The sequence below is a fragment of the Pongo pygmaeus genome, chromosome 19, assembly GCF_028885625.2.
Source record: "Pongo pygmaeus isolate AG05252 chromosome 19, NHGRI_mPonPyg2-v2.0_pri, whole genome shotgun sequence".
In the NCBI taxonomy this organism is placed as follows: Eukaryota; Metazoa; Chordata; class Mammalia; order Primates; family Hominidae; genus Pongo; species Pongo pygmaeus.
Genome location: NC_072392.2, coordinates 1,068,740 through 1,090,185, shown reverse-complemented (window position 1 = coordinate 1,090,185; position 21,446 = coordinate 1,068,740). Strand labels below are relative to the sequence as shown.

Here is a 21,446-nt window from a genome sequence, read left to right as displayed (position 1 = left end):
ACAGTTGGACAAACTGAGTCCCGGAGTGGACAAGTGACTTGTCCAGAGGAATGCCTCGAGTTGGCCACGGAGCCCCAGCGTGCCAGGTTCCCGGTGCGCAGCCTCAGCCTGACCCTGGGGCCACAGGCGGAGTGGACTGCTCACCCCCTGATTGTTTGGAACCCCCTTGACCCCAGCAGCACAAACACACAGGCCGGAGGCGAGCGTGTACATTCAGGTTTATTTCTTTCCATGCTAAGACACACAGCGGCGTCACTGGTGTAGGTGGTGAAGGCAGTGTGGGGTGGGTCTTGCTACTCCCTGTGGGACACAGGGCGAGGCTGGGTTAGTGCGTTAAGCCGGGCCACTGTGTTCATGCAGGTAGCGACTAGAACCAAGATGGAGCCGGGACAGCAGGGCCACTGACCCCTCTGGCCTCCAGGCGGCGTGGGGCAGGGGCTGTGGGGACCCTCCGTCCGGGTCCCCTGGCGTCCAGAATGGCTTTCTCCTCCAGGGCCCGGGCCCTCCTCCTGCTCTGTGCTCTGTGGGCCTCTGCCTCCCACACACACCTCGGGGGCCTCTGAGCTCTGTCCCTGGCGCCCTAGGAAACTCTCAAGTCATCCTCGCCTGCCTGGAAGAGCATCCTGGCTGTGCCCATTCCGGGGGCATCTGCAGTGGCTTCCCCTAAGCAGTGGCTGTGGCTGTCCTGGGTTCTGAGTGTGAACAAGCGTGTGTATGTGTGTGTGTATGTGTGTGTGTAGAAGTGCACAGCGGAGCCTATTTGTGTGGGGGTGAGAAGGTCTGGGCATGTGTGGCACTCTGAGGGCACCTAGAGTCCCTTCGGGTGTCACGTTCCTCCTGTGACAATCCCTCAACCATCGGTTCATTTCTCTCCTCTCCCTGGGTTGCTGAGGCTGAGGACCCCGGGGGCCTACCGGGAAAACACCCACTCGTCATCCCTCCTTCCAGAGCCAGAGCCTGTGCGTGGCCAGTTCCATCGACCTCGCCTCTCCCCCATGTGACGTGACTTCACCAGGGACAGAAATACTCCGTGCTCACAGCAAACAGGGGCATCTGTTTTGGCCTCAAAGATCCCATAAAGCAAACCCAACCAGTCCCTTCTGTATGAGCAGGAGAGGCTGGAGTTTATTCCCCAGGTGGGGACTGACGTAGGAACACCAGCCCCAAAGGACCAGCTTGGCCCCCCCTGAGCCCTGCACCCCTGCACCCCTGCCCTCCAGCAGTCACACGGGCTGTGGAAGGCTCAGAGCTCCAGCTGTGCATAGACTCAGGGCCCCTCCCTGCAGACAGAACCTCTGTACTGACTTCTGTACTTCCCTTCCCCGGGCCTCTGAGGAGGGTGGGGAGGCGGACAAGGGCCCTGGAGAGGAGGCAGGAGGGTCCTGATGGGGCGCAAAGGATGCTGACTTCAACAGCCTCGGGCAAGTCTGGGTGTGGCTGGGAGTCCTTCCCATGAAGGCATTGACTCTGGCTATGAGGTGGGGCCGCCCAGGGCAGGAAAGCCTGGAGGTCTCCGGGGCCTGGGAGCTGCAGTCAGGAGGGTGGGCGGGGGCAGGAGAGGTGTCTGTGGCTGCAGCCGGGGCCAGGGAGAAGTCTAGGAAAAATCATGGGCCTGGAACAAGGGAAGAGGCCGAGGGCCCCACTTGGCTCCTTTTGGGGGTCCCATTAGGTCCTAAGAGAGGCCGTGGCGTCCAGGCCCCAGGCTCTGTGCGTGCAAGTGTATTCCCAAACCTGATCCCCCAACTCTCCTGCACACGAGGTCCTTCAGCCGAGCCCTTCCCTCGGTCTCAGGACTGTCAAACAACAGACGCCCCATAAAAACTCTCTGACCCACGCCCTTGCAGGTGGCACAAACGCCCCTGACAGCCTGGGACCCCTTGGGAAGTCCCCTCAGGGGTGGTCCCAAAACCTCCTCCAGGGAAGGCCTCTGCTGTTTGTGGATGGCCAGGGGCCCAGGGCCAAGCACAGAGCATAGGGCTGGTCTGGAAGCCTGAAACCACCTGAGCAGCACCACCCGGAGCCCGAGCTTGCACCCCAGGCCATCGCGGGGGCCACGGCCCTCCCCGCTGGCTGACCTTGGCCAGGTCTGGTCCCAGGCTACAGCAGAAGTAGGAGGAAGAGGCAGACTGGCTTGTCCTGGGAGACATCCTGGGACCAGAGTCCTCCAGAGATGCTTCTGAAGCTGACAGGTTTGGGAAGAGGCGTGCAGGTCGTGCCGTCCCCGTACCTGTCTTCACAGACACGCCTTGCAGGGGAGGATGTTAAGTGAGGCGGTTGCCTCCTTCCCGGGAGCTGTACCCCCGACAGGTGCCTGCCGGGGGAGGTCCCGGGCCTGTGCTGAGCACAGCTCCGCCTCTGTGCTCGGGGCCCTGGCTGGGATCACTGCGGGCATGTGGCAGGAAGCATGCAAACAGTCCATTCTTTCCCTGCTTGAGGAAAATACAAAAGATGAGGCCCCACGTCTTTGCTCCGGGTCCACAGACAGGAAGGAGCTCTGCTGCGTCTCTCCCCGCCGGCATGTGTGTCGTTTGTGGGGCTGGGTTTTTTCCTCATCCTGGCAGTTTTTGCTGCTTGGTACAATCCAGGAAATTGTTGGAATGAGAAACAAGCCAGAGCACTGGGGTTGAGATCCCAGGACGCGTCTGGGAGAGTAAACCACGTTACCCATTGGGTTCTCCGTGCGTTCCTTCCTCCTCCAGGATTTCCGGTCAGATGGGGGCTGACAATGGGTGACTGGGGGTTTCCCTCTGAGTTTGTGCTTTTGGAACTTGGGGACGGGGGATGCCTGACAGTCAGCACCCTGGCCTCCAGCGGTGTGCGGGTCAGAGCTCTCCTGATGGCCAGGGCCGGCCTCTGCTAGCCCAGCTCCCTGGTTAAGTTTATTTCTTCTGAACTGTAAAGAAAAAGAACAGATATGGCAGAACAGGGCTCAGAACACTGGCTCTTCAAGTCCCTGACTGGAGGATTTGGGTTTCTGGTTCCCAGTGGGAAGTGGTAATAGGGATAAGGGGATAAGGCTAAGGATTGGGGACCTCTTTGGTTTAGAGCTCTTGGAGTAACTGACTCCTGCCAATAAGAGGACTGTGACCTCGGTGACTGGCTCAGAGGTGGCACTGGGTCAGAGGTGGGCATGCAACCCTAGCTGAGCCAATCTGAATCAGTCCTGAGACTTTCGCTATGTAACTGTAGAGAGTTCTTTCCCTGCTTAGTTACTGGACTGATTAAAATGTGTGCCACTCTGGTCGGGTGCGGCAGCTCACGCCTGTAATCCCAACATTTTGGGAGGCCGAGGCGGGGGGATCACTTGAGGTCAGGAGTTCGAGACCTGCCTGGCCAACATGGTGAAATCCTGTCTCTACTAAAAATACAAAAAATTAGGCATGATGGCTGGGCGCAGTGGCTCACGCCTGTAATCCCAGCACTTTGGGAGGCTGAGGCAAGCGGATTACCTGAGGTCAGGAGTTCGAGATCAGCCTGGGCAACATGATGAAACCCCGTCTCTACTAAGAATATAAAATTAGCCGGGCATGGTGACACGTGCCTGTAATCCCAGCTACTCGGGAGGCTGAGGCAGGAGAACTGCTTGAACCTGAGAGGCGGAGGGTGTGGTGAACCGAGATCACGCCATTGCGCTCCAGCCTGGGCAACAAGAGTAAATCTCTGTCTCACCAAAAAAAAAAAAAAAATTAGGCATGATGGCGCATGCCTGTAATCCCAGCTACTCAGGAGGCTGAGGCAGGAGAATTGCTTGAACCGGGAGGCGGTGGTTGCAGTGAGCCAAGATCATGCCACTGCACTCTAGCCTGGGCAACAAGAGCGAGACTCTGTCTCGAAAAAAAAAAATATATATATGTGCCACCCTAAGGTCACTCTTAGAGCCACTGGTGACCATCTTGCCACCAAAGGAACGATCCTACTGAGGAACGAAGCCGACACAGCGGAAAGCAGGACAAGAGAGTCAAACCGATTCCTGTCAACATCTTTTGAGTGTGTGGATACAGCCAGGCCTAAAAATGGAGCAATCTACGCTTAAATTTCTTAGGGAAAGCTAGCAAATTCCCTTTGGTAATTTGAGTTCAGTAGTTGTCACTTGCCATTGAAAGAGTCTGACTAGGCCGGGTGCAGTGGCTCACACCTGTCATCCCAGCACTTTGGGAGGCAGAGGTGGGCAGATCACCTGAGGTCAGGAGTTCGAGGCCAGCCTGACCAACGTGATGAAACCCTATCTCTACTACAAATACAAAAACTAACCAGGCGTGGTGGCACGTGCCTGTAGTCCCAGCTACTCAGGAGGCTGAGGCAGGAGATTGCAGTGAGCCGAGATCGTGCCATTGCACTCTGCACTCTAGCCTGGGCGACAGAGCAAGACTCTGTCGGGAAAAAAGAAAAAAAAGGCCTAGCTAAAATAACAAGAAGCAGCAGGATGGAGACCAAGGCATCATTTGGTGAGACGGAGGCTAATGTCCTGGGCTGGTGGGCTCCTGCCTTGCACATACCTGCATGTCAATCAGACTCTACTCACGAAGGAAACTATGACACATGCTCCAATTCACACAGCGAGAAAACGCAGGACCTGGATTCTGAAGCCAGGCACGCTGATTCCAAAACCGAACGCTTCCCTCTCCTAAGTGGCCGGGGTTTCTCGTGGCCCCACAGGTGAACCCCAGGCTTTCAGCCCCAAGCTCAAGTTGGGCACCCCACACTCTAGACCAGTGCCTCCCAACGTTGACGGTTGCGCTGGGAGTCTTATTAAAGTCCAGATTCCAATCCGGTGATCGGGGATGGGGCCTGGAGTTGTGCGTTTCTGACACATTCCTCGATGATCCCCTGTCGCAGGTCCAGGGAGCACGGTTTGAGCAGCAATGTCTTTAAGGGAAAAGCTTAGGGTTCATTGAAATGGGCAGAGATCCTTGGGGACATGTATGAAGGAAGAAAATGGGCAGTTCAGACCCGGATGACCCCCCAAAGTCACCTCACCAAGCTGCATGGATTTCTTGAACAGCTGAGAGTCACCTTTGAAAATGGTTCCCCTGGGCCAGGCGCAGTGGCTCATGCCTGTCATCCCAGCACTTCAGGAGGCCGAGGCGGGTGGATCACCTGAGGTCGGGAGTTTGAGACCAGCCTGGCCAACATGATGCAACCCCGTCTCTATTAAAAATACAAAATTAGCTGGGTGTGTAATCCCAGCTACTCGGGAGGCTGAGACAAGAGAATCGCTTGAACCTGGGAGGTGGAGGTTGCAGTGAGCTGAGATTGTGCCACTGCAGTCTAGCCTGGGCAACAGAGTGAGACTCCATCTCAAAAAAAAAAAAAAGAAAGAAAAAGAAAATGGCTCCCCTGGGCTGGGAGTGGTGGCTCACACCTGTCATCCCAGCACTTTAGGCGGCCAAGGTGGGTGGATCACCTGAGGTCAGGAGTTCGAGACCAACCTGGCCAACATGATGAAACTGTCTCTACTAAAAATACAAAAATTAGCCGGGTGTGGTGGCTGGTGCGTGTAGTCCCAGCTACTCAGGAGCCTGAGGCAGGAGAATCACTTGAACCCGGGAGGCGGAGGTTGCAGTGAGCCAAGATCGCGTCACTGGACTCCAGCCTGGGCAACAAGAGTGAGACTCCATCTCAAAAATAAAGTTAATTAATACAAAATAATAAAAAATGTTTCCCCTGGTTGGATGACTTCACCGGGCCACCTATGGGTGCCCACAGAAGGGTCACCTACTTTTTGAATTCTACCATATGCACTGCTTGCTTCTGGGGTTCCCCGGCTGACTGTGCAGGGATTTTAGTGTTTTCAAAGCACAGTCACGTCCATTATCTCGGGTGATGCTCACAAAAGCCTCTGCTGGAAGCTCTTTCCTGCCACTTGATACCAGGAAACACTGAGGCTTAGCTAGTCAGGAACTGGCCCCGGTCCCAGGCCCATCAGAGCTGAGGCTGGAGCTCCTGGCCTCTGACTCCGAGGCTGTGCACTTTCCACACCCTTTCCATCAGTTCACTCTCTGGGCATAAGACAAGTCTGCCAGCTCATCCCCACTCAGCCGGTCCCTCCTGGGAACTGGGGCACTTTTCTGGACTGGGAGGATAAGGCCGGGGCCCCCACCGGCCCTTCTCTTTCCCCCAACCCACCACCTCTGCCCCTGAGGCTGGGTACACCCTTGAGCAATCCTCACACCAGGCAAGCTGGCTCCCTCCTCTCCAAGGAGCTGGGTCTCACCTGTGAAGTTGACGGTCACGGCCACCATGATAATGACAATGCCCATGATGATGAGGGTGATGCTGAGCAGCCGAGCCAGGCGGCCCAGCCTCCGGGCGCCGTCCACGTTGCCCTGTTGCATGCTGCTTCGAGACTGGGAGAGAGCACAGAGAGACCCCAGGAACCGGGAAGGCTGTTGGTCAGCTTCACGGGCCTCAGCAGGCAGCCCTGGGGTGGCCCTGAGCCTGGGCCTCCAGACACATCCCATCCCTATGGCAGCCCACACTCTAGGGGAGAGGAAGAGGGCTCCCCCTGGATGAGTGGCCAGGGCCTCTTGTGCAGACCCCTAATCACGCCTGTCCCTCACCAGCTGGGAACAGCTGGGAGCAGAACCCAGAAAAGCCTGGCACTTCTTCTCAGGGCGGTGGTGGAGGGGTCGGCGGTGGAGGGGGTGGCGGTGGTAGGGTAGAGACCGAGGGCCTGAGAAGGTGGACCAGGTCCAGGCCAACTGGCAAGAACAGACAAGCCAGGCCCCGCTGGACTCCAGTGCAAGCTTCAATTCTGCAGCGGCATTGGGATCCCAAGACAGCCCCTGGGCTCTTCCTACAGCCTGACACACCGTCCTCCTCTCCTCTGTAAGCACCCCCCACCCCCGCCTCTGTAAAAAGAGACATTGTTAGCCGGGCGCAGCGGCTCATGCCTGTAATTCCAGCACTTGGAGAGGCTGAGGCGGGCAAATCATGAGGCCAGGAGTTTGAGACCAGCCTTACCAACGTGGTGAAACCCCATCTCTACTAAAAATACAAAAATTAGCTGGGCATGGTGGTGCGCACCTATAATCCCAGACACTCAGGAGGCTGACGCAAGAGAATCGCTTGAACCTGGGAGGTGGAGGTTGCAGTGAGCCAAGTTCGCGCCACTGCACCCCAGTCTGGCGACAAAGACTGCCTCAAAAAAAAAAAAAAAAAAAAGACACTGTCTTCACAGCCTCCAGTTCCCACCCAAGAACCACATCCTCGTTCAATCGAGCCCACTTCCCAGATCACACAAAAGCATGAATGGCCTCGTGGTTGCCTGGGGAGACCAGGACTGGGTGGAGTCATGTGGCTTCACGGGGGCCTCGTTTTATGTATCACTCCTCGGTGAGCTCTGTTCTTCCTGAACCTAGTTAAAATGGATGAGGGTGGAGATGAGAGGGTCCTAGGAGGGTCCTGGGGTGACTTGGTAGGAGGTGGAGCCCAAGCATCTCTAAGGGTCCTGTGTCCCTGCCTCCCTAGAACAGGCACACGCAGGAGTCCTCTGATGGTGTGGCTGATTTCAGGGCCTCAGAGAAGTCCTTGGTTATTTTATTTTCTGATTATTTGAGGCTCCTGAGTTCAACATGGAAATGCAGTTAAGTATGATGAAGATGGTGACAAGATGATGATGATGATGATTTTACTTCATGCCAGGCAGCTTGCTAAGGTCTGTACCTAGATGACCTCATTTAGCCTCAGAATCACCCTAGGAGGTTGGCAATGCAGCCCCACCTCCCTGAGGAAGAAACTGAGCATTAGAGCCGTGCCCCTTCCTCTCTGTGTTCTCTCTCTGCAGGTGCCCTCTTGGGGTCCTGTTCTCTTCACTGCTTAGAATTCTGACCAACCTGCACCTAGCCCCGTAATTCCATTCCAAGCTCTTTCTGGGACAGCGTGACATCATCAAACTCAACCTGTGACATCATCAAACTCAACCCGCGACATCAGACTCAACCCGCGACGTCATCAAACGCAACCCGCGACGTCAGACTCAACCCGCGACAGCATCAAACGCAACCCGCGACGTCATCAAACCCAACCCGCGACATCAGACTCAACACGCGACACCATCAAACTCAATCTGCGACGTCATCGAACCCAACCCGCGACGTCAGACTCAATCCGCGACACCATCAAACTCAATCTGCGACGTCATCAAACCCAACCCGCGACACCATCAAACGCAATCTGCGACGTCATCAAACCCAGCCCGCGACGTCATCAAACCCAACCCGCGACACCATCAAATTCAATCTGCGACGTCATCAAACCCAGCCCGCGACGTCATCAAACACAACCCGCGCCTTGTGCCTCTCCTTCCCGCAGCCTGAGCTCCTCCCTCTCGGTGACAGCTCCTCTGTCCTCCGTGACAAAGCAGGAGCATCACCACTATCTTTTTTGTTGTTGTGGAGACGGAGTCTCGCTCTGTGGCCCAGGCTGGAGTGCAATGGCGCGATCTCGGTTCACTGCAAGCTCCGCCTCCCGGGTTCACGCCATTCTCCTGCCTCAGCCTCCCGAATAGCTGGGACTACAGGCGCCCACCACCACGCCCGGCTATTTTTTTTGTATTTTTGGTAGAGACGGGGTTTCACCGCGTTAGCCAGGATGGTCTCCATCTCCTGACCTCATGATCCGCCCACCTTGGCCTCCCAAAGTGCCGGGATTACAGGTGTGAGTCACCGTGCCCGGCCTCTTTCCTCTCAAAGATCCCCCCAGCACCAGTCTCTGTTCTTCTTCACCCTTTCCCCACGCCCCCGATTCACACTGTCTGTATTCATAACAGGCACTGTGCGAGACCCCAGGACGCAGCAGCGCAGAGGAGCATCCCGGTTCCTGTGCTCATAGAACTTCCGGCCCACTGGCCTCCTTTGTGATCACACGAAGAAAGGTAAAAATGCAACTGTGGTGGGTGGCATGACAAAGGAGAGGCAGGTGATACCAGGAGAACTCGTAAAAGGGCAGAATCAGGAAAGACTTCCTGGAGGAAGGACATTTGAGTTGAGATGTGAAGGATGAGCAAGAATTAGATTGTTTATTTCCAAAGGAAGAAGGAGTATCCCAGGCAGAGATAACAGCTATGTGCGAAGGTGCTGCATGGCAAATGTGTAGATGTTCAAAAAACAGTCGCTTACTGAGGAGGTAGGAGGGACTGGACAGAGGTCATCGTAGCTGGGCCTGATGGAGGGAGGACGAGGAGGTGCATAGGTGGGCAGGGCCAGGCCAGGCAGGGCTCGAGCAGCGCCAGAAGGAGGGTGGTCCTTATACCATGAGCAGCGGGGGCCAGTGTAGGACGTGAGTCCGGAATGATAGGACTGGATACAGATTTCCAAAACACCCTTCTGGCTGCAGCGTGGGGATCAGAGGGGAGGCAGGGAGGTGAGTCAGGAGCTGTTGCAAAGGTTCAGTGAGATGATGGTGGCTGAGGCCATCCCAGCTGCTCAGCGCCTTCCACAGAACAAAGTCCAAATGCAGGCCAGCTTTACATTTCCTGTTTTTTTGTTTGTTTGTTTGTTTTGTTGTGTTGTGTTTTTGAGATGGAGTTTTGCTCTTGTTGCCCAGGCTGTAGTGCAATGGTGAGATCTCGGCTCACTGCAACCTCCGCCTCCTGGGTTCAAGCATTTCTCCTGCCTCAGCCTCCCAAGTAGCTGGGATTACAGGCATCCACCACGCCTGGCTAATTTTGTATTTTTAGTAGAGGTGGGGTTTCATCATGTTGGTCAGGCTGGTCTTGAACTCCCGACCTCAGGTGATCCCAGCCTTCCAAAGTGCTGGGATTACAGGTGTGAGCCATCATGCCTGGCCTACATTTCCTGTTTTATCCTCCACTATTTTCTTCCACAACCACTGGGCCCAGCCAGTCTGAGTTGCTTGAGGTTCAAGTACCGACCTCCACAGGGCTTTATTCTGGCTGTTTCTCCTGCTTCTCCAAAACACCATGTGTCCAAATCCCTCCATCCTTCAAGGGGTGGCTCCAAGGCCACCTCCTCTGTGAAGCCCACCAAGATTCCTCTAGCTGTGCCAGAAGAATAAACAACCCTGGCACTCTTTGAATGCATATCTCGTGCTGGGCATGATGCTAAATGCTGCCACCGATTAGAACAATTCATCCTCTGTATTAGGCTGTTCTCATGCCGCTAATAAAGAAATGCCCTAGACTGGGTAATTCATAGAGGAAAGAGGTTTTACTGACTCAGAGTTCAGCATGGCTGGAGAGGCTCAGGAAACTTACAATCATGGCAGAAGGGGCAGTAAACACACCCTTCTTCACAAGGCGGCAGGAAGGAAAAAGTGCCAAACAGAAAGGGAAAGCCCCTTATAAAACCATCAGAGTGGCTGGTGTGGTGGCTCATGCCTGTCATCCCAGCACTTTGGGAGGCTGAGGCGGGTGGATCACCTGAAGTTGGGAGTTTAAGACCAGCCTGGCCAACATGGCAAAACCCTGTCTCCACTAAAAATACAAAAATTAGCTGGGCGCGGTGGCGGGTGCCTGTAATCTCAGCTACTCAGGAGGCTGAAGCAGGAGAATTACTTGAACCCAGGAGGTGAAGGTTGCAGTGAGCCGAGATCGCACCATTGCATGGCTGAGGTGAGTGGATCACCTGAGGTCACGAGTTTGAGACCAGCCTGACCAACATGGTGAAACCCTGTCTCTACTAAATACAAAAATAAGCCGGACGTGGTGGTACCTGCCTATAATTCCGGCTACTTGGGAGGTTGAGGCAGAATTGCTGGAACCCGGGAGGTGGAGGTTGCAGTGAGCTAAGACTGTGCCACTGCACTCCAGCCTGGGCAAAAAGAGTGAAACTCTGTCTCAGGGAAAAAAAAAAAAAAAAAAAAAAAAAAAAAAAAATTCCACCAGATCTCGCGAGAACTCACTCATTATCGCGAGAGCAGCAGCGTGGGGGTAACCACCCCCATGATTCATTGACCTCCACTGGGTCCCTCCCAGGACACGAGGGGATTATGGGAACTACAATTCAAGATGAGATTTGGGTGGGGACACAGCCAAGCCATATCACCTTCCTAACACTCCAAGGAGGCGGAGATTGCCATTAGTCCATTTTACAGACGAAGAGATGGGGGCAGAGCACAGACCATGATGTGGGCGTGGTACAAGAAGCAACTGGGGAGGGGGAAAACGCCAGATCAACAAGGGCCCTCGGCCAGGAGCCGTGGCTCACGCCTGTAATCTCAGCACTTTGGGAGGCCGAGGTGGGCAGATTGCTTGAGGTCAGGAGCAAGACCAGCCTGGGAAACATGGCAAAACCCCATCTCTACAAAAAATACAAAAATTAGCTGGGCGTGGTGGCGTGTGTCTGTAGCTACTCGGGAGGCTGAAGCAGGAGGATCACTTGAGCCCAGGAGGCGGAGGCTGCTGTGAGCCGAAATCGCGCCATTGCACTCCAGCCTGGGTGACAGCGAGACTCCATCTCAAAATAACAACAAGGGCCCTGACTGTCACATAAGGAGTCGGAATTTTATCCTGCAGGAACAGGGAGCCAGTGAAGGATATTAAGTGGGGACAGGATCAGATTTGCATTTTAGGAATGTTCTCTGACTACTGTGTAGAGTACGGGCTGGAGGTTGAGAGCAGACAGTTTCAAAGACTGGAACGAAGTAGAGAATTGGAAAAGAGTTCAGATTTGAGAAGTTCTGAAGATAGAATCCATGGGTTTTGGCGAAAGGTGAGATGGAGTGTGGGGGAGGAACGGGACTTGAAGGATTCCCAGGTTCCCGGCTTGGGTGCTGGGAGGAACGTGACTCGAATGATTCCCGGGTTCCCGGCTTGGGTGCTGGATGAGTGGAGGTGCCCTTCCTCCAGCTGGGACCCAGGAAGAGGGCCGTGCAGTGTTCGGATTTGTATTTGGGCAGAGGTGCGGGATGCCGCGAGTGTGTAGCTGGACTTGGATAAACCGGCCCCAGCGTGCAGGAGTCGTCACACAGGGATGCAATTGAGGCCATCCAGGGGCAGATGGAAAGAGGAAAGGTCCACAGACAGGACTGTGGGGAACATTGACTCATAAATAAAGGGGTGCTGGGGAGAAGAAGGCTGTAAGGGAGCCTGAGGAGGAGCGGGAGAGGGCGGGAGGGGCAGCATCTGGGAAGCGCAAGATGGGAAAGAAGGAGGGAGTGGCTCACAGTGCCATGTCCGGCATAGGTCAAGCAAGATAAGGACGAAATATGGAACTATCGGCAATGCCGGCCACGCTTACCCTTGGCAGGAGGTTTCAGAGGAGCCCGTGGGGGATGAGGAGCCCGTGGGGGATGGGGAGCCTGTGGGGGATGGGGAGCCCGTGGGGGATGAGGAGCTGGAGGAGGATGACGAGCCGGTGGGGGATGAGGAGCCCAGTGGGGGATGGGGAGCCGGTGGGGGATGAAGAAGCTCAGACAGCACGTGAAGGCAGCTGTTAGGAGCTCAGCTGTGGAAGGGAATAGGTGATGGCAGAGCAAGTACAGCTGGGTAGACAAAACAGGTTTCTTCCAGATGGGAGAGGAAGAGAGCTGCAAAGAGGGAAGGGGGATTAGACCAAGGAGTGATGGGTGCCATGATGCCCCCAGGCAGCAGAGAGAGGCTGAGGTCTGGATTGGAGCTCAGGGACGGCCTGTGGACAGAGTGGGGAGGGCACTCCTGTTCTTAGAAATTGGATGAGGGGGCCGGGCACGCTGGCTCATGCCTGTAATCCCAGCACTGTGGGAGGCTGAAACGGGCAGGTCACCTGAGGGCAAGAGTTCAAGACCAGCCCGGCCAACATGGTGAAACCTCGTCTCTACTAAAAATACAAATATCAGCTGGGCTTGATGGCATATGCCTGTAGTCCTGGCTGTTCGGGAGGCTGAGGCAGGAGAATCACTTGAGCCTGGGAGGTGGAGGTTGCAGTGAGCCAAGATCGCACTATTGCACTCCTGCCTGGGTGACAGAGCGAGACTCTGTCTTAAAAACAACAACAGGCTGGACGCAGTGGCTCACACCTGTAGTCCCAGCACTTTGGGAGGCTGAGGTGGGTGGATCACGAGGTCAGGAGATCAAGACCATCCTGGCTAACACAATAAAACCCCATATCTACTATAAAAAATACAAAAAATTAGCTGGGCGTGGTAGCGGGCGCCTGTAGTCCCAGCTACTTAGGAGGCTGAGGCAGGAGAATGGTGTGAACCTGGGAAGCGGAGCTTGCAGTGAGCAGAGATCGTGCCACTGCACTCCAGACTGGGTGACAGAGCGAGACTCTGTCTCAAAAACAACAACAACAACAACAAAAAACAACAATAACAACAAAAAGAATTTGGAACTGTACCTAACATTTAGTAGGTACTCAATGAATATTAGTAATATTAGCCCTCAACACTGGGCTCCCTCAATTCCCTCCTCCCTGGCTACTGATTTTTCCCTTGAGAAATTCATTTCCACAACTACACTCCACCCCTTTGCCATCCCCTGACCTGATTCCTCCTTTGAAACTCAACTCCCAACTTCCCTCTCACCCTCTCATGCCCTTTGTCTTCTCTCAGCCCGTGGCCCCTTTTCTCTTCCAAGTCTGTCACTATGTTCCTGGCCTCACTCCCTCCCAGCACAGCCCAACCCTTCGATGCGTCATCTCAGCCGCCTCACCAGCATCCTCCTCACCACCTGGCCCTGCTCCTACGGCAACTGTGCCATCCTCAGACTTGGGTTGACCTGATACGCATGTCTGGGAACCTACACCTACAGCTGGAGCAAGTCACACCCGGCTGGCCAACAACAACACCCCACAGGCCGAAAACAACACCCTACAGGCCGACAACACCCCACAGGCTGATAACACCTGACAGGCCAATAACAACACCCCACAGGCCGATAACACCCCACAGGCCAAAAACAACATCCTGCAGGCTGAGAACACCCTGCAGGCTGAAAACAACACCTACAGGCCAAAAACAACACCCACAGGCCGACAACACCCCACAGGCCAACAACAACACCCTACAGGCCAGTAACACCCCACAGGCTGATAACAACACCCCACAGACCGATACCCCACAGGTCGATAACACCCCACAGGCTGATAACACCCCACGGGCCGACGACAACACCCCACAGGCTGACACCACCACCCCACAGGCTGACAACACCACCCCACAGGCCAATAACACCCCACATCTGTGGTCTCCAGCCTCAGCAGAGGCCTTGGGCCATTGGCCTGTCTGTGCCTGGTCACCTCCCCTCCCTCCTGCCACCAGGCCCCTAGTTCTTAGCAAACGACCTTGGACCCACATCCCTGGAGGCCTGGAGGCCACGCAGCGTGAGCCAGCCCTTCCCTCTGAGCAGTTCCATCGGCCTCTGCCCTCACAGCCTCTCTTTCAGGCTCCCAGGGACGGGGCATCTTTCTTCCTGGGCTCTGGATCCCATCTCTCCATTGCTTCCAGGACCTCAGCTCATCAATCATCCTTCTCCATTTTGCCGAGGCCCCTCCATCCCCCGGTCACCAGGGATCTACGCGTGGCCAAGGCAGTGGATGCTTCCATGCTCATTGAACCTGAGTGGCCTCAGAGCTGGCCGCTCCCTCCTTCAGACTTTCTCCTCCCTGGGCGTCTCTCCCCCTTTCCAAGATTTCCTTCCACCTCCTGGAATCTCCTTTTCAAAATAGTTTTCTGTCCACTCCCCTCGGCCCACCCCCTAGATGTTAGAGACCCCCACATCTCTCTAATGTGGCTCCAGTTTCCCCCTCCCCTCCCCTCCTCGACCCTCCCCTTCCCTTCCCATTTTCGAGACGGAGTCTTGCTCTGTAGCCCCGGCTGGAGTTCAGTAGCACAATCTCGGCTCACTGTAACCTCCGCCTCTGCCTCCTGAGTCCTGGTTCAAGCGATTCTCCTGCCTCAGCCTCCAGAGTAGCTGGGATTACAGGCTCGTGTCACCACGCCTGGCTAATTTTTGTATTTTTAGTAGAGATAAGGTTTCACCATGTTGGCCAGGCTGGTCTTGAACTCCTGACCTCGTGGTCCACCCGCCTTGGCCTCCCAAAGTGCTGGGATTGCAGGTGTGAGCCACTGTGCCCAGCCCTCTTTAATTTTTTGAGATGGAATCTCGCTCTGTCGCCCAGGCTGGAGTGCAGTGGCGCGATCTCAACTCACTGCAAGCTCCGCCTCCCGGGTTCACGCCATTCTCCTGCCTCAGCCTCCTGAGTAGCTGGGATTATAGGCATGTGCCACCACGCCTGGCTAATTTTTTGTATTTTTAGTAGAAATGGGGTTTCACCATGTTGGCCAGGCTGGTCTCAAACTCCTGACCTCAAGTGATCCACTTGATGTCTCCCAAAGAACTGGGATTACAGGCATGAGCCACCGCACCCAGCCAGAACTTAAATTCCTACAGCAAGTCCCTGCCGCCTCCCTTTCCCATCACACCCCTTGCAGCCTTCTGCCATATCAGCCAGACATCTACTTATCTGATCCATCTGCTTCCCAAATGCCAACACAGTGCCTGGTTCATAAAAGAGGTGCATTCAGCCGGGCGCGGTGGCTCACGCCTGTAATCCCAGCACTTTGGGAGGCCGAGGTGGGCGGATCACGAGGTTAGGAGATCGAGACCATCCTGGCTAACACGGTAAAACCCCATCTCTACTAAAAATACAAAAAATTAGCAGGGTGTGGTGGTGGGCGCCTGTAGTCCCAGCTACTCGGGAGGCTGAGGCAGGAGAATGGCGTGAACCCAGGAGGCAGAGCTTGCAGTGAGTCGAGATCGCGCCACTGCACTCCAGCCTGGGCGACAGAGCGAGAGACCATCTCAAAAATAAATAAATAAATAAAAGGGGCACATTCATTCACGGGGGCCTGACCGTCCTCTACTACTTAGTTCCCTCAACACAAGCAACTTGCCATTGAAGTCGACTGAATGAATGAATGGTCAGTACAACCCACTCTTAGAGGGTTTCAGAGCCCCCTCTGGCCCTGTCCCTGTCCCTGGTCCTTGCCTCTTCGCCTCTTGCCTGCATTCCTATGAGGGTCCCCTCTGCTGAACGCCAGCCTCATCCCCTCCAACCCCTCCTCTCACCCTGCCCCAGACTGATCCAGCAAAATGGAGATCCAACCACACTCCTCTCGGCTGCAAAGCCTGCAGCTGCTACGGCAGGGAGGACGCTTGAAGATGACACGCAAAGTGAACGAGGCCAGGAACACAAGGCCTCATACTGTGTGATTCCATTTATCATTTCATGTCCAGCATAGGCAGATCTAGAGATGAGTGAGATCTAGAGTGAGATCTAGAGTGAGATCTAGAGATGAGTGATCTAGAGAAACAGAAAGGAGATGAGTGGTTGCTCAGGGCTGGGAGGGCCAGGGATGGAGAGTGACAGCTGAAGGGGGACAGGGTTTCTTTCTTTTCTTTTTTTCCTTTTGAGACAGAATCTTGCTGTCGCCCAGGCTGGAGTGCAGTGGTGCCATCTCGGCTCACTGTAAGCTCTGCCTCCCGGGTTCACGCCATTCTCCTGCCTCAGCCTCCCGAGTAGCTGGGACTACAGGCGCCCGCCATCACGCCCAGATAATTTTTTGCATTTTTAGTAGAGATGGGGTTTCACCGTGTTAGCCAGGATGGTCTCAATCTCCTGACCTCGTGATCTGCCCGCCTCGGCTTCCCGAAGTGCTGGGATTACAGGCGTAAGCCACCGCGCCCGGCCTTTTTTTTTTTTTTTTTTTTTTTTTTTGAGATGGAGTCTCACTCTGTTACTCAGGCTGGAGTTTAGTGGCTGGATCTCAGCTCACTGCATCCTCTGCCTCCAGGGTTCAAGTGATTCTCCTGCCTCAGCCTCCCAAGTAGCTGAGATTGCAGGCACATGACACCATGCCTGGCTAATTTTTTCTGTATTTTTAGTAGAGTTGGGGTTGTACCATGTTGGCCAGGCTGGTCTCAAACTCCTGACCTCAGGCGATCCACCCGCCTCGGCCTCCCAAAGTGCTGGGATTACAGGCATGAGCCACTGCGCCCGGCCAGGGTACAGGGTTTCTTTTGGAGATGAGGCAAATGTTCCAAATTGACTGTGGTTGTTGTACCTGTCTGTGAATACAATTTAGATGGGTGCATCGTGTGGTATGTGAGTTATATCTCAAAAAAGCCATTTCTAAAACACCAGGATGGCTTCCCACCTCCCCCGGGGAGGCTCCCCGCTGCCCCTTACATACCCATTATCCTGTAAGAGCCCCACACCCTCCTGGTGTTGTTCTGAAGCACTGGGTGTGGCCTATCTCATTTCACCCCCTCACGGCACTCTCATGCAGGGATTGTGGTTATGCCCATTTTGCAGACAGGAATGCCGAGGAGAAGAGCCGTTTGAATGACTTTCCCAGCTCATTACGTTAAGTTTATGTCTACCACGGGCACTTCTTGAAATATGTCGTAAGAATCTGTTTAAGAGTTCCTTCCTGCCGGACTGGAGGTTCTGGGGAATTGGCAACGGTGTCTGGTTAGCACTGTATTCCCTGTGCCCAGCCCGGTATTCATCACACCTGACTCAAAAACTGTAAAAGGGGCCGAGTGTGGTGGGCACTTGCCTGTAATCCCAGCACTTTGGGCGGCCGAGGTGGGAGGATCACCTGAGATCAGGAGTTCGAGGCCAGCCTGACCAACATGGAGAAACCCCGTCTCTACTAAAAATATAAAAATTAGCGGGGCGTGGTGGCCAGCACCTGTAATCCCAGCTACTTGAGAGGCTGAGGCAGGAGAATGGCATGAACCTGGGAGACGGAGTTTGCAGTGAGCTGAGATTGCGCCACTGCACTCCAGCCTGGGCAACAGAGCGAGACTCCATTTCAAACCAAACCAAACAAAACAAAACCTTTAAAGAATGTAGAAACAGGTGGGTTTCAGTGGCTCACACCTGTAATCCCAGGACTTTCGGAGGCCGAGGTGGGCAGATCACGAGGTCAGGAGTTCAAGACCAGCCTGGCCAACATGGTAAAACCCTGTCTCTACTAAAAATACAAACATTAGCCAGGTGTGGTGGCGGGCTCCTGTAATCCCAGCTACTCAGGAGGCTGAGGCAAGAGAATTGCTTAAACCCGGGAGGCAGAGGGTGCAGTGAGCCGAGATTGCACCATTGCACTCCAGCCTGGGTGACAGAGCAAGACTCTGTCTTGAAAAAAAAAAAAAAAAAAAGAAATGTAGAAACGCATTGGGGCGGGTTCCGTGGTCTCATTGCCTTGGGCTTAGGCTCCCTTTGACAGAGGCAGGTCCTGCCCAGCCTGCACCCTGCCACCCCACCAGGAGATGGATTCCAGCAGCTGTTTCTTTGACAGAGGCAGGCCCTGCCCAGCCTGCACCCTGCCACCCCACCAGGAGATGGATTCCAGCAGCTGTTTTCTCCTGAGCCCTTGGGTAGCTTCCCTCCCCAAATCCGGTCTCCCCTCCTGGGGCCTTTCCCTATAGCCAAGAGGCGGGACCTGCCCAGAGCCACTGGCTGCACCCCTGGGTCCTGGCTCTACCTGCAAGTGGTCCCCAGGTACAGCAGGCATCACAGAGAGCTGCCCGGAAGGCCCCTGCCCAGCCCTGCTTCCAGAGCCTATGCCAAGTCCCTTGGACTCAGGAAGGCTGCCAGTGCCCCCTGATGTCCTGAAAGGTAGTACTAGCTTTGGTGGGATGGGGAAGGCTTCCCTGTGGGGAGACTGGGCCTCCCTGAGGTAGACAGAGTTGTTTGAAGAAATAGGAGCTTTCTCAGAGGACAGCTCCTGGGGGTTTGGTGACGGTGACTCTGCAGGGAGTCACTCTCGGGAAACCCCCCCTCCCAGTCCTCTGGCCCTGACCAGCCTGGGCCAGCAGTTTTCTACCCCCTGCCCCTGACCTCACTCTGAAATCATTGCTGGGCCCTGCTTCTCCCTCTCCCCACCCTTTCATAACTCTCGCTTCTTCCTGGACTTCAAAAGTCGCTTGCCAATATCTGCTGACATTTTCTATGGAATCCATTATAAGTAGCTCTACCCAAACAGCTTGGGTTGGAGACAATCTAAGACAATTCATTCAAAACCCCATAGAAGTACAGACCCGGCCACATGCCCCTTCCTGGGCATGGCGAGTCATGCCCTCTGACTCTTACATTTTTCACTTGTGACCCAGAACTCCCCTGCCCTGAAGACGAGGCTGAAGTCAGCGCAGCTGCGGAGCTGCAGAGGGCTCCGGAGGGAACTCCAAGCCTCGGGAGGAGCAGTCTGCGAGCTCTCCCCGCTTTGTGCGCCCCTCGGGGGAGCCTGGCCCCGGAGCCCTCAGGGTACAGCGGGGACGCCGCTGTGACTCTTGGAAACCGGAGCCGGCAGAGGCTGGGAGCATGTCCAGGTGGCCTGGGAGGACACATGGGCCCTGGGACCCCCGTCCGGTGCAACCTCTGCTGAGACAGCCCCACTTGGCGATGACTCTTTGGGACCGCCTGTCCCTCCTAAAACAGCAAGACCCCCAGCCTGGCTATCTTTCTGCCCCACAGGATGTATCACCAGGCAGCTCCCTGAGTGCCCCTCCCCAGCAGCCATAGGTGCAAAGTCAAGCTCTGATGCCCAGAAGCAGAGATGAGAGAACAGAGCAGGAGCTCTCCCGGCCCCGGGGCCCCTCTCTAAGGGGAAGGAGGTCAGTGAGGAAAGGAGTCTTCCCCAAGCCCCCACTCCCAGCTTTCTCTTGTCCACACCCTGGGCAGTGTGTTTGGTGCCTGCCTGGGGGACACACCTGCCGACCCCTGGGCTCAGCCCCTGCCCCTGGAATAAAGACCAGCACTTACCATGATGGAAATGATGAGAGGGATGAGGTTGAGGGGCCAGACGGGGCAGAAGCAGGCGACGACGGCCAGGATGAGGTAATCTCTGGGGGCTTCTTGGTCTTGGGCATAGGAGGTGGTAGCAATGGAGGACGCCCTCCTTGAGCTGGCCCGGGAGGGGGACCGAGGCAGTGGGGCCTCCAGGTGCCCCTCGGAGATGGCCTTGAAGGGCAGGCCGTGGCCATTCTGCTCCAGATCCAGAGGCCCCGAGAGGGTCTTGGACAGATTCAGGGTCTTGTCATCCTTGTTCTCTGCCTTGGTGAGGAGTATCTCCATCTCTGGCAGGTCCAGGGGTGTGGTGGAGCCTGGCTCCTGTGCTGAAGGAAACTCGGACTGCATCGGGTTGGCCATGGGGGCCTGGGTCTTGCGCGGCTGCAGCTCCAGGCTGGGACAAGGGGCTCTGGAGGGACCTCAGCGCACCATTCCCCAGCCCAGACTGAGGGCCTCCAGGTCGGGGGCAGGGGCGTCCCTCGGGGGACAGAGGGCCGGCTGGGTGCTGGAAGGGTTGGGCTGGGCTTCTCAAGGCCAGCTGAGTTCAGAGGCTGGGGCCTGCCTGCTGACCCCTCGGAGCTCCCAGAAAGACGCTGGAGCCTGCAGCTTTGTTCAAGTTTGAGGCCAACTTTGCTGCTGCTGCTGAGAGCACAGATGAGCAGGGAAGCAACAGAAAGCTCAGAGAGCAGAGAGAAGAATGCGCCTCTTCCCAGGGAGGCTCAGGCTCAGTCAGGGAGGCTGTGTGTGTGTGTGTGTGTGTGTGTGTGTGTGCGCATGCACACACGGCCTCCTTCCCTCTCCCCCTCCTTGGTGATGCTTTTCCTTTTCAATTCCCCTCTCCCCAGAGAACCACCCTGGCAGCATTTTGCCTCTGCCCCATCCCAGCCCAGCCCAGCCCAGCCCAGCCCAGCCCAGAGGGACTTGGGCCAGCCTCCAGTTTCTGTTGCAGTTCCAGGGCCTGCTCCTCTGGGCCGGGGCTCTGGATGGGGAGAAAGACACCCCGGGCCCCACAGGGATGTGTCTTCAGCTGTCCTGGGAACTGAGCCCTCCGCTGCTTCTTCCAAAGCAAGCGTGTACTTCTTCCTTTCTGTTAGGAAATGCTGGACCCTAGGCCCACCTATTGCATCCCACCCAGACCCTGACCCCCAACCGCTAGGAGCATCCAGGCCAAAGCCTGGCTCCTGACTCCAGAAGGGAAGGGGAGGTGTGAGCACCAAGGTAGTCCCTGGATCCTGCCTGGACCAGCAGGGCCCCATGAGTGGGTTTCTACGTAGCTCACCACCCGGTGGGGAAGAGGATAAGGGGGAGTGTTGGGTCCACCTCATGCCCATCAGAGCGATTCTGGGGTGCTAAACAACCAGCGGCACACAGCCCCTAGGTCAGCTGCTCAGGGCAGATGCCAGCTCGGAAGGGCCTCAGGCTGTTTGTCCTATCGGATTCTCCTCCTTTGTTCTCTCTTAGGTTTTCTGCCTCTGTCTCTGCCTTCTTCTCTATCCTCGGCATCTCTTTCTATATCCCTGACGCCCCTCCTTACATTGTTTTACAAGTGTGATCTGAAGCCGCCAAGGATGTGTGTGTGTGGTTTGAAAGTGGTTGTATGAAATAGTTTAAAATCCTACGATCAGGCGGGGTGCCATGGCTCATGCCCATAAACCCAGCACTTTGGGAGGCCGAGGCAGGAGGATTGCTTTAGCCCAGGAGTTTGAC

The 21,446-nt window shown here is 55.6% G+C and overlaps 1 protein-coding gene across 1 annotated transcript; it reads right to left on the bottom strand.

Moving 5' to 3' along the window:
- Window positions 1-208: 208 nt before the first annotated feature.
- On the bottom strand, window positions 209-20,440 carry TRARG1 (trafficking regulator of GLUT4 (SLC2A4) 1). The gene is made up of 3 exons (XM_054459717.1): window positions 19,713-20,440; window positions 6,215-6,347; window positions 209-2,893 (listed from the first exon to the last, which is right to left on the bottom strand). Exons 1-3 carry the CDS (start codon window positions 20,097-20,099, stop codon window positions 2,880-2,882), a joined length of 534 nt encoding a protein of 177 aa, XP_054315692.1. The 5' UTR covers window positions 20,100-20,440; the 3' UTR covers window positions 209-2,879.
- Between the last annotated feature and the right edge of the window lie 1,006 nt (window positions 20,441-21,446).

Bases quoted from the DNA above. Each gene is read 5' to 3' on its own strand.
- TRARG1 (XM_054459717.1), bottom strand. From the start codon at position 20,099: ATGGCCAACCCGATGCAGTCCGAGTTTCCTTCAGCACAGGAGCCAGGC. The intron at 6,348-19,712 runs GTAAGTGCTGGT...GCTCTCTCCCAG, and splicing joins CTCTCATCATTTCCATCATG to TCTCGAAGCAGCATGCAACA.